The sequence below is a fragment of the Jaculus jaculus genome, chromosome 6 (assembly GCF_020740685.1).
Source record: "Jaculus jaculus isolate mJacJac1 chromosome 6, mJacJac1.mat.Y.cur, whole genome shotgun sequence".
NCBI classification, from domain to species: domain Eukaryota; kingdom Metazoa; phylum Chordata; class Mammalia; order Rodentia; family Dipodidae; genus Jaculus; species Jaculus jaculus.
The window spans coordinates 26,302,839-26,314,086 of NC_059107.1; the positions used below are offsets into that span (position 1 = coordinate 26,302,839).

Genomic DNA, 11,248 nt, shown 5'->3' on the forward strand with positions numbered 1-11,248 from the left:
CCTAAAAGATGCACTAAGTGTGCTGTCTAAAGGAGGCCTACTATTGTTTCTATTATGGAATTCAAAGAAGAAACTGGAGATTGCCGAGGATGGCATCCTAGGTGGGATAGGCAGGCTTTTGAGTCAAGAGAGTAAAAACAGACACCGAGGTGACCATCCTCACATTTTCAGGGGGAACTGTGACACACTGGGTAACAGACATGAGCCATTTTAGTGAGGACAGGTAGTAAGGAGCGTAACTGGTTGGCCTTTTGTGCTCCAAGGCACTGGGGGACTGCTATACATTCTTGAGCAAGAAATGGCTTAATAACAGTATTGGGTGGGCAAGCAAGGAGGCACAAGGATTGGGGACCCCTCCCCGCCCACTAGTCCTCCAGCCACAGTTGTGGTGTAGAGGGGATCAGGCTACTTCTGCGCTGCCAGGATGGACAGTGAGCGGTTGAGCTTCACCATGGCGATAATGAGGAGGCCACCAGTCAGCAGGAAGGTGGGCCAGAAGAGGGAGAAGAGGAGAGCCTGAGGCCCGTAGAGGCGCTGGTACAGAACGCTGGTCTCGTTCTCCTGGGTCGCCGAGAAGCAATAGAAAACCCGGAGCTCGTGGAAGTTGGCTCTGACCTTCTCCACATCAGCCCGGGCCATCTGGTAGTTGTCCAGGCTGTGGGGGATGTAGGAGCACTGTGGGAAGAAAGCAGGGCGCTCATGGGGTGGAAATGCTCACGTGTAAGGGCCTTGGGGTGAGGGTCTGCTATGGGAGAAAGAAAAATGCTGACTTTGGAGTCAGCCCATGGGCTGGAGTTGGGACTCAAGTCCATCTGCTGTGTAGTCTTAGAGAGCACAGTCGATGTCATGTGTGAGGACAGTGGCCTATTGCCCACCACGTGGGATTTGGTTGGAGTCTCAGCTCTACTCTTGGCTGTGAAATCATTCACCCTTTGTGAACCTGCTTGACTTCATTACTGAAAAGGGTTAATAACAGGATATTATTTACAAAAAAAAAGAAAGAGAGAGCGAGAGAGAAAGAAAGAGAGAGAGAGACAGAGAGAGAGAGAGAGAGAGAGAGAAAGAAAGAAAGAAAGAAAGAAAGAAAGAAAGAAAGAAAGAAAGAAAGAAAGAAAGGAAGGAAGGGAGAAAGAAAGAAGGAAAGAAAGAAAAGAGAGACAGAAAGAAAGAAATTCAGATGTAACTAGCTAGGGAGACCAATGTATAATACAAGTCAAGAGATCTATATTTGGACTCAAAACAGAAATGAGTGAACTCAGACACACAATGACAGAGCTCAACTGGCATTTGCCTTGGTGAGAGGGAGAATTGCCAGAGCCGCAAAGGCTGGCACAAGGGAGCTAGTTGGTTCCATCCAGAGAGACAGTCACCGCTCCATCCCTCCAGACAATGGACACTTCACTATCCATCGCAGATTGCCCTCTGACATGTCAAGAGAGGCCAGAAAACCCCCATTTGAATATGAACTCTCGCAATTTCAAAATATTGGCCAAAACTCAACTTGAAAACCCTTTGAAGTCTAATCCTGTGTGAGCCAAATAAAATATGTTGGCAAGCCCGTATGCGACAGAGATCCAAAGGAAAGAAGGAAAGCGCTGAAAATAGCTCCAGGCAGACAGAGCGGGACACACATTTAACTCTGGCACTGATCCTTCCTATTAGGACCCTTCCGGCCTGTTCAGACGAAACCCAGCTGCAAAGCTCTGCGAAGACAGCACAAAGTGGAGACCCTGGAATTTTTTTTTATTTTTTTCTTTTTCTTAAATCTCTGCTCTGAGACACAAGGCCTGAGTGCTGCTTGCGTGAACCGCGCATGCGCAGTCCCCGCTACCTGCCGTGCGCCAAACACCTGGAGGAGCATCCAACATCACAGCTCCTGCCCTCAGAATCTCTGGGGGATGCAGAGGGAGTGCTCCCTTCAGGCACTGAAGCTTGAGGCACCCTGCTGCACTGCAATCAAATCTGAATCCCAAATGGCAAGTGCTGAGCCAGTTTCTCTCCAAGCCTAAGCTGCCCCCTGGCTCTCAAGTGACTGGCCTGTTCAGATGACATCCAGTCTGTCAGCACACTGACACTGCACCCGGTTCTAACGTTTGGGAAACGGGGAGCTGTAGCTCAATGTGAGTCCCAAGCCAGCCAGGGAGCAGCTGAAGCTGGGGAGAAGCTGGCTTCTGGGAAACCTGGCCTTCTGATCTGATGGGCACTGCGGGACTGTGACCTTGGGTCACCTTGTCCATTGAGCACAGGTTTCTGTATGATGGAGCCACATAGGCCTGGGTTCAGTCACCAGTTCCAAGTGCCACACAACCTCTTTGAGCCTCCTAAAGTGGGCTCTGGAGCATTCCTGCCTTGAACTGCACCAAGGCTTAAACTAGGAAATGCATATGAAACATTTAGTGCTGAACTCAGCTCTAGTAAGCCCTCAAACAAATGGAGGAAACTGTTGATATATCAATTGTTAATAATATTGTTGAGTTGGCTATGAAACTGTGATACCTGCTTCTTCCACACACATACATCTTTTTATGAGACCAAGTCAATCTGGAACTCACTGTAGCCCAGGTTAACCTTGAACTCATGGTAATCTACTTACCGCAGCCTCCTGAGTGCTGGGATTGTAAGTGTGAGCCACCACACCTGGCTTTCTTTCTTTCCCTTTTAAAGAGTTCCCATGTATGAGATCACATATGAGGACCTTTTCTCATACCAGGGCCACTAAGGTGTCCCTTGCACACTTGGGATTTCTCCAGATCCTACATGCTAAAATGTTTAACAAGACTTTTAGGAATTTATTCTCCAGGGCCAACCTGAGGTCTGGTGCCTCCCCGACCCCCAATCCTGCCTTGCCCTGGTGCAGCTAACCATGAGTCATCCACATGAGCTGAAATATTGGAGGCCCTTCGCCATGTGGAAGCCTTACCATCTTCAGACACCGGGAAGGGATTGAAAGACCCCTCCCTTTATCAAGGCTCATGTGAGAATCTGAAAGCAAACTGTGTGTTTGGGGCGGGGGGGGGGGGTGGAGGGCAGGTTGAGAGCCTGTCCTGACACAGCTCCAGAGGGCAACCCACCGGCCCAGAGCACGAGCTGTCCACCCACTCCACTGTGGGACCAGAGCATAAAGGATGCTTCATCTCACCCACCCCCGCCCCCCCCCGCCCAGCCTGTAGCCTGCTCTTAGTTCCCAGCACCAAATCCTACGGGCTCTGTGGTTTGATGGGCAAGACAGCCAGTGGCTCCGACACCTTCCTTCTCCTTCCAGGGCAGGAGGAGGTGTCACTGCACATGCTGCTGACTGCTCAAGCAGGGTTCGGTCTGGCCTCCAGCTCCCCTGAGCTGGCAAGCCAAGGATCGGCAGGCGGTCTGTAAGCCAACATGCCAGGATGCAGTATCAACCACAGCTGCCTGTCTTTGAAAATGTGTTTCTCACTGCGGGAGTAGATCAGGGCTGCTGGCGACCAAAGAAGAGGCAGCGTTCATGAGTCAGAGCTAATTCGGCTGGTCCCTGAGGTACCGCCCTCACCTGGAGGACTGAGTCATGCCGGTGATGACTACAGGTCTGACCACGGTTCACTGCCGTCCCTTCCCCCTCACCTGCAGCTCCATGGAGGTCTACAGCCTCAACCCCACTCCAGGCACTCTGTCCTCCTCATCCCATCAGCGCTGGTTCTGACTGTCTGGTCTACCCACAGGGCAGGTCCCCATATTGGTCCCAGCGGTGGCTCTTGTCCAGTAAGTGACCCCTTATGGCCACCAGCTCCACCTTCCCAGCACCACTCTGAGGTGATCTCAGGTGATCAATGTGGCTCACAGCAGTAATGCCCAACCTGGGAGCTCTGCCGCCTGGTTTACCCCCAGAATCTCTGCCTCAGTAGATGTGACATGGGCCCTTTGTCAAATCACTGGTGGGTCCCATGCAGAGCCAGAGTTGAGATGCCCCAGCTGACATGCTCACATTAGTTCCACAGTGAGATCGTAAAGGTCCATTGGAAACAGGCCCCAGACTTCTCTTCTGATCACAAGCACCCCATCAGGTGGCCTTTTCTGGAGTCAGACTCCCAAGTCCTTATCTCTGTCCTATCTTTCTTCCTCCGTGCCTTGTGCTAGGTCTCACCTCACATATGCCTGCCCCCCCCCCACCCATGGTTTTGTGCCTGTGGAGCCCACTTGATTTGGAAAACCCAACCCAATATTCCTAGTCTCTCTGTAAGGTAGAAATCGTCCCCAGCTCTTAAGGCCCTTGGTTCTCCGCTCCTATCTGTGGCCCCCATCCCTCAAACAACACAGGAACCATATATTGTCCATATATGAGTACTTTCCTCTCTCAGCCCTAATGTGGAAAAGCTCAACAGTTGTCGAATGAATGGAGGGGACATTGTAACTGGAGAGAACGAAAGGTGGAAGGGAGAGAGGGAGGGAAGGAGGGAAACCAGGCTGCGTTTTAGTGAGAGCTCTTGTGGTGATTTGGAGAATGAGGCAGTATGCTGAAGGATAATGTGGGGAATCCTCCTAAATGTTTGTCATTGGGATTATTACAGCCCTGTGACTCTGGTTGTCTAGAGGGTCACAGAGCTGCGCTCGATGGGGTTGGCTCTGGGTCTGGCCTCTCCCTGAACTCACTTGATAGACATAATAACACTAATGACCGTTTCCCTTTTCCAAGTGCCTACCATCCACCAGCATGAGGCTTGGCGTGCTATACGTAGTCACTCTGGCTTTACACAGCACTTCCAGGTACCTCATTAGCCCTCGTTTTCAAGGATGGAAACTGAGGATCACAGGAGCTCAGTAGTCCGCCTCAGGTCATGCAGTCAGTGGCCAATTCAAATGCAAGTCTGTCAGATTCCATCACTGAAGAGCCAAGGCTGGCTCTGTCTCTTATTAGCTCCAAGACCATGGTCAGGTGGATTAGTTTTCCTTGGCCTTAGAGACACAGCCAGTTGGGGGACAGAGTCACAGACCTGTCAGGGATAAAGGGATGTGTGCCCAACCCTTCATTTAGTACCTGCTGGTTCTGGTCCGGAGTATCCTCCGTGAGGTACAGCATGGCCCACCTGCCCATAGTTGATACGTTGACCCACAGGCATGGGTACTGGGGCACCTTCTTGCCTTCCAGCAGCTCCTGGTCCCTGATGTTGGTCTCAATCAGGTGGCAAGTGGATTCCTGGGTCCACACGCTAAGAAAAATACAGACAACCCCCACAAACACTGACATCTCAGAACCAGGGTGACACAGTTTGAACCCCTAGTCCTCTGGGGGCCTTTGAAGAAGCCCAGGGATAGGACTTTCTTCTCACCAAAAGCCTTCAACACCAATGACCTATGATCCCAGAGTGCCTGGGAGCAGGGAGGAATCAAAGAATCAGAATTTTGAGCTGGTTAGCTCTTGGGTACTGTCTAATTAATGACTTCTCACCCTCACGACTCACCCCCAGACTGACGAACTCTGAAAAGTTCTCTACCCTGAGCCCCACCACAAATGAATCTGAATTTTTCAGGTGGTTGCACCTGGCTCTGAATTTCAAAAGTTTGTGACAGTTCTGATGAGCAGCCAGGCCCGAGGTCATGTTATCTGGGCCATCTTCACCTTATCTTACAGGGGTGGCCGAAAAGCTCACATAGGTGCCTTTTTTGAGGGGTAGGCACACAGCACCTGAGGCTGAGTGGGTTCCCAAATCCCTGTTCTTTCCCTGAGCAGCATTTCACTTGTCATGGCTCCAGAGTCATAAAACGTGATGATAGCGCAGGCCCAGGAGAGACCAATAGGCTCCCAAACACCCAGGCCAGTGGATTGTAACTCAGTTCCCACCTATTCTGCTCTGTCCTGTGGGAAACCCACTGCCAGACTAGAGAGGGTCATCAGCAACGAAAAGAGCCCATAGAGAGGTTCCAAGACTCAAAAAAAAAAAAAAAAGAGAGAGAGAAGGACAGGCTAAAAGAACAGAGTACATCTGTTCCAAAGAAAACAGAATCAGGAATCTCATAGCTCTCTTTTAAAACATCAAAGCAGCGCTGGAGGGATGGCTTAGTCATTAACGTGCTTGCCTGCAAAGCCTAAGGACCCAGGTTCAATTCCCTAGTACCCATGTAAGCCAGATGCACAAGGTGGTATATACATCTGGAGTTTGTTTTCAGTGACTGGAGGCCCTGGCATGCCCATTCTCTCCCCACCCCCTGCCTCTTCCTTTATCTCTTTCAAATAAATAAATAAAATGTTTTTTAAAACTAGTCAGAGGGAGCTGGGTGTGGTGGTGCACGCCTTTAATCCCAGCACTCGGGAGGCAGAGGTAGGAGGATCGCCGTGAGTTCAAGGCCACCCTGAGACTACGTAGTGAATCCCAGGTCAGCCTACCTCGAAAAACCAAAATAAATAAATAAACAGTCAGAGGGGCTCACATGCCAGGGAACAAGGACACAGGGCATCCTGAGGCTTCTGCATGAGTCCCAGGGGGGCAGATGTTGACTCGATGCAGGCATTTCCCACTGATCAGAAAAGCCCAGGTGCGAGTCATTGAGAAAAGGAGCTCCCATCCCTGAGAGCCATCAAGAGTTGAACATTCACCTGATTGTGCACACCAATTACTCAAGTCTGGGAGTGTGAGTCCTCCCAGGACATCTCTCTCTCTCCCTCTCTCTCTCTCTCTCTCTCTCTCTCTCCCCCCTCTCTCTCTCTCTCTCCCGCTCTCTCCCCCCCCTCTCTCTCACACACACACACACACACACACACACACACACACACACACAGTTTCTCATAATTAAGGATATCTTGACCCTGTCATCACCAGGTCTCAGACCAGCAGGGCTCCAGGCAACCTACTCTTCCAACACTGAAACTACTGAGCCCAGGAATGAGGAATGACTGGGCCACCCAGGCTGCTATTAGGAACAAGGGGGAAGGCAAGCAGAAGATGGGGCTTCTCAGACCATCAGGGAGCCCCAGGACTCTGCAGGGAGCTTCCTACCTTTTCTGGTAGAGGGGTAGGACAGTGGTGCACAGGACGTAGTAGGCAATGACCGCACTCACCGCCATGGCCACCCCCAGGCAGAGGGCTCGCGTCTCTCCCCGCTTCTGGGCCATTACCAGCTTCTTCCCCATGGCCACTGCGGGCAGCAGTCATTTCTAGGGCCACAGAAGCAAACAGAAATGAGATGAGCCCAGGTAACATGCAGTGGAGAGAGGAGAGTGCTAACACACCATCTTCATTTCTCTGAGTATGTGGAGCTTTCCAACTTCCAGAAGACTTCTCTGACCCCAAGGGGGGTGCAGGGAGGGAAGTGAGGAGGGGGAACATGGAGGGAAGCAGGGAGGGGGCTTCCACCCTGGCCATCAGCCTTCTGGTAATTGCCTGGTTGTTGTTCTTGATGTTGCTGTTGTTTAAATGACTAGACTCCATTGTTATTTAAAAAGAAATGCCAGGACCATAGGATTCTCTCTTTCTTCGTGCTCCCTCATTTCAGGAAAATTTTTAGCCAGGTATCGGGGAGTACTGCATTCTACTTGCCAGATCCCTGAAGTCATAAGCATGATGTTTTGTGTTAGAGTGCTCAAGAGGCAGGCATGGCCCACAGGGATGTGTAATGAAGGACTTGACTTTGTTTTGGCCTCTCTCCTCAGTACTGGGCTTTGCCCCATATCCAGTCTGATATCCCATTCCCTTCCCAGCCCTTCCAGTTTGTCTGTTTTCCTCATGAGAAAATCCCACTTTCAGATACCAAGAATGTAGCCCTGTCCCAGGCTGACACACTTCCCCTTTTAATATTTATTAAGATTTATTTTTATTTATGTATTAGAGAGAGAGAGGAAGATAAAGAGAGAGACAGAAAGAAAAAAAAAAAAGAATGGGCACACAGGTGTCTAGCTACTGCAAATGAACTCCAGACGCATGTACCACCATGTGCCTCTGGTTTACATGGGACCTAGAGAATTGGACCTGGGTCCTTAGGCTTCACAGGCAGGTGCCTTAACTGTCAAGCCATCTCTGCAGACCCCTTTTAATATATTATCTATTTATTTGCAAGGAAAGAGAGGAAGAGAGACGGAGACAGAGGAAAGAATGTGAATGAGTGTGCCAGGGCCTCTAGCCACCGCAAACCAACTCCAGATTCATGCAGCACTTTGTGCATCGGGGAATTGAACCCAAGTCATTAGACATTTAGGCAAGTGCCTTAATAGTTGAACCACCTCTCCAGCCTCCACGTCCCCTTTTGGTTAACTGAGATGACATCCTGGGATAAGTTCTCCCTCACTGGGGCCCTGAGGTGAGGCCCATACAATCTAACAGCAAGTGACAGATGGGTGAAGTGAGAGATATGTATTGTGAACAGTTCATGTGTCTTCTTTTCCCTCTGTGAACTTGCTGATCAGGAAGGCCAGGTCTTTTCTGCCTGGTTCCAGCTTAGCAAGGCCATCCAGGTGATCACAGGTAAAGTGACAGGTTTTCAAAAGACCCTGGCACCCAGCCCCAGCCAGGGACTGTGGGGTGTAATCAGCTGAAGAGGCATCTATAAAACCAGAGCAGGTGGCCTTAGCCAAAGAAGTGTGGCACCCGTGGCATGTTCCCTACCCTCCTGTTTGCAGAGTTCTGATAGCTTGCTGACTATAAGGTGTGAGTGGGTATGCAGAGACCCCCAACCCCTCTTAAGCTCAACTGTGGGGATCTGTTTAGATATGACAGGAGTGACAATTGGGATTCAGTAGCCCTAGTGAGAACTTCCCATTGGGATGAAAGGTGGAAATTGTTGCGTCCCCTGGGATAACAGACAGGAAGAGATGGGTTTCGGTGGTAACCAGAAAGCAGGGGTGAATTTCAGTTAGACAACAAGCAGAACATCTCAGTGTTTTTTTTAAGAGTACATAAGTATCTTGAGACATCTTGGATGGATCATCCTATTTAGAAAAGTCATTAGAGACCTGGGCTGCACTGAAGAAAGTTGGGAAAAGGTAAAAAGGAAGGAAGGCAGGAATTTAGAGCATCCTGGATGACCTGACAGCCAGGTTGACAAACCCTTCCATAGAAGGGCAGGGGATAGAGAATAATGTGTAGGTGTGGGGGAGTGTGGAGAAAGGGAGGTCCTGAGGTCCTCAGACATGAAATCAAGTCCTGGCTTTGTTACTGAGCACCCACGTGACAGTGAGGCAAGAAAAACAGTACCTACCTCACAGAGTCATGGCAGAGACCACGTGGTGTCAAGCATCACGCATGGGCCCCAGATGAATAGCAGCTATCCTTATTAACAGAAGGAACCAAGGACATTTGGAACATTCTACCCCACCTACTTGTTGTCCCATCCCTCCACTGGTGACAAATGACAGGACTGGTCTTGATTTTCAAGCAGTCACCTCCTGGCCATTATGGACGCTGGGAACTGAGGGCCAGGGCGGAGCTCCTATAGTGACCCTCAGAACCCAGATCCACATGCCAGACCCTCTGAGACAAGAGTTCCCGTCGCTTCATCCCCATCCATCACAGGCTGCTTTCCCCCCACCCTGCCCTTGTCCCTCCAGCCCCCAGTCTCTGAAAAGTCCCTCCCAAGTGGCCCGGACAGAGTACTCACAGAACTTGTGCCCTGTGGGTGCTCCGGCCAGCAGATGGTTTCTCTCTGCCTGGCCCCCTGCCCCCACCCCCAAACCAAGTCTTCAAAGCTCCAGCAGGAAGTTTGGCCGCCCAGCCTGTCTCCAGGGAAGCTGCCTTCGGTCCCGTCTGCGTTCAGTCTCCATGCCCAAACATGGTCAAGTCTGAGCACACAGACTCACTCGGGACGCAGCTCCGCAGAGCAGGTAGGCAGCCCCGGGGATGGGCGGACAGCTGCTGCGCACGACTCTGCGCCTGCCTTTTCCAGAGTCTCCTGGGAAACAGATGTCAAACAGCAAAACCCAGAAACCCCAAAAGACCATCCTGGTATATTTGGAAACATTTCTTCTGTACTCAGTCTCTGGGCTGACAGAGAAACCAGGAATAGGAAACAATATTCCTGTTGTGGCACAGGGGATGGTGGTGTAGGGGTCTAGCTTGTCATCAACCCTTGGTACACCCATGCCACGGTGGCCTTAAAACCCTCCCACGGTTGACACGTAAATGCCATGTGACTCTGAACAAGCCGGGGCATCTTTCTAGGCCTTTTTTTTTTTTTTTTTCCCCTCACTGTATCACACTGGTGTTTTAAAATCTTAACTTTGTTTGAGGTAGTGACACAGGTTAGAGATGATGAGAAGTCATGGAAAGGGACAGAAATCTCACCTCTTAAGGACCAGCAGAGCTGAAATGGGGAGTACAGGGACCCCACAGCTGCTTCTAGCTGACCAACCAGGTCCAGGGACAGCTGGCTCTGTCAAGGACTCTCCCACTGATTGTCTCGTGGGCAGCGATTTGTTGCTACGTATGAGACAAGTGAAACTTAGCCCTGGTGGGCAAAGCCCTACTGCTGCCCCAGCTCCTCAGGGTAAAGTACGTAGAGACAGGGGCAGACCCCCCACTTAGGGCCCTGCTGGGATCCAGGAATACGTGAAAGCTAGTCTGCCTCTACCTCTCTGTGAAACCGAGAATGGAGGACTTTAAGTAACTGGCCCAAAGTTTCTCTGCTTGATGGGTAGAGACAGTCCAAAGTTGAGCCTTCCAAGTGGCAAAATTTGGCTATCCCTGCCTACTTAGGATCTACTCCAGGACCTCATATCTCACCTTCCATTCCATGATCCCCAGCCACGTAAGGTCCTAGAGGTTACTTCCAGTGCCCCAATGTATTGAGCACAGCCCAGTCATTCCTACCAAGGGAGTTCCCCCTACCTCTCACTCCTGTTTCCTGGACAGACAGCCAGGGTCCCAAAAGGACAGCTCCCTTGACACACCAATGATCAGTACCCCACCCCCTCCTTCCCTCCCTGAATGGCCAACAGGGGAGTTAGTCCTCACTTAATGAGCTTCATAGTAAAACGGTGATCTCTTAAGTTACAGTGGAATGGAAGATTGGCATTGTAGGACTTGAGATCTAAGATTAATCCCCAAGACAGTAGCTTGCCAGCTGTGGTCCTTGGTCTATTCATGAACCAGAAGCATCCTCCTGAGGCTCATGAACTGACCCAGAAAAGCCAGGGCTCACTCTTGGCCTCTTGTGGAGGAGTGACATGGTACCACATACTGTTGGTTTCTAAGTGTGAGCCTAAGACTTGCTGGTAACCCACTTGGGGGTTAAGACGAATCATACATTCAGAGTTTATAAGTGGATGCTGGTGTGATTTCCAAGGGTCATTTCC

General features: G+C 50.6%; 1 protein-coding gene across 2 annotated transcripts; it reads right to left on the reverse strand.

Annotated features, from left to right (window-relative positions):
• Positions 1-192: 192 nt before the first annotated feature.
• Kcnmb1 (potassium calcium-activated channel subfamily M regulatory beta subunit 1) lies at positions 193-9,707 on the reverse strand. Of its 2 annotated transcripts, none has more exons than XM_004664993.2 (4): positions 9,556-9,707; positions 6,963-7,120; positions 5,006-5,177; positions 193-675 (listed from the first exon to the last, which is right to left on the reverse strand). In XM_004664993.2, the coding sequence occupies exons 2-4, from the start codon at positions 7,094-7,096 to the stop codon at positions 406-408; spliced, it is 576 nt and encodes a 191-aa protein (XP_004665050.1). In that variant the 5' UTR covers positions 7,097-7,120; positions 9,556-9,707; the 3' UTR covers positions 193-405. The 2 variants fall into 2 exon arrangements, with proteins under 2 accessions (XP_004665050.1, XP_045008868.1); XM_045152933.1 differs by lacking the exon at positions 9,556-9,707 and adding an exon at positions 9,157-9,200.
• Between the last annotated feature and the right edge of the window lie 1,541 nt (positions 9,708-11,248).

Excerpts from the sequence above, each read along its gene's own strand:
- Kcnmb1 (XM_004664993.2), bottom strand. The coding sequence starts at position 7,096 with ATGGGGAAGAAGCTGGTAATGGCCCAGAAGCGGGGAGAGACGCGAGCC. Across the intron at positions 5,178-6,962 it reads CTACCCCTCTACCAGAAAAG|CGTGTGGACCCAGGAATCCA; the intron begins GTAGGAAGCTCC and ends TATTTTTCTTAG. Across the intron at positions 676-5,005 it reads CTCCGGACCAGAACCAGCAG|TGCTCCTACATCCCCCACAG; the intron begins GTACTAAATGAA and ends TTCTTCCCACAG.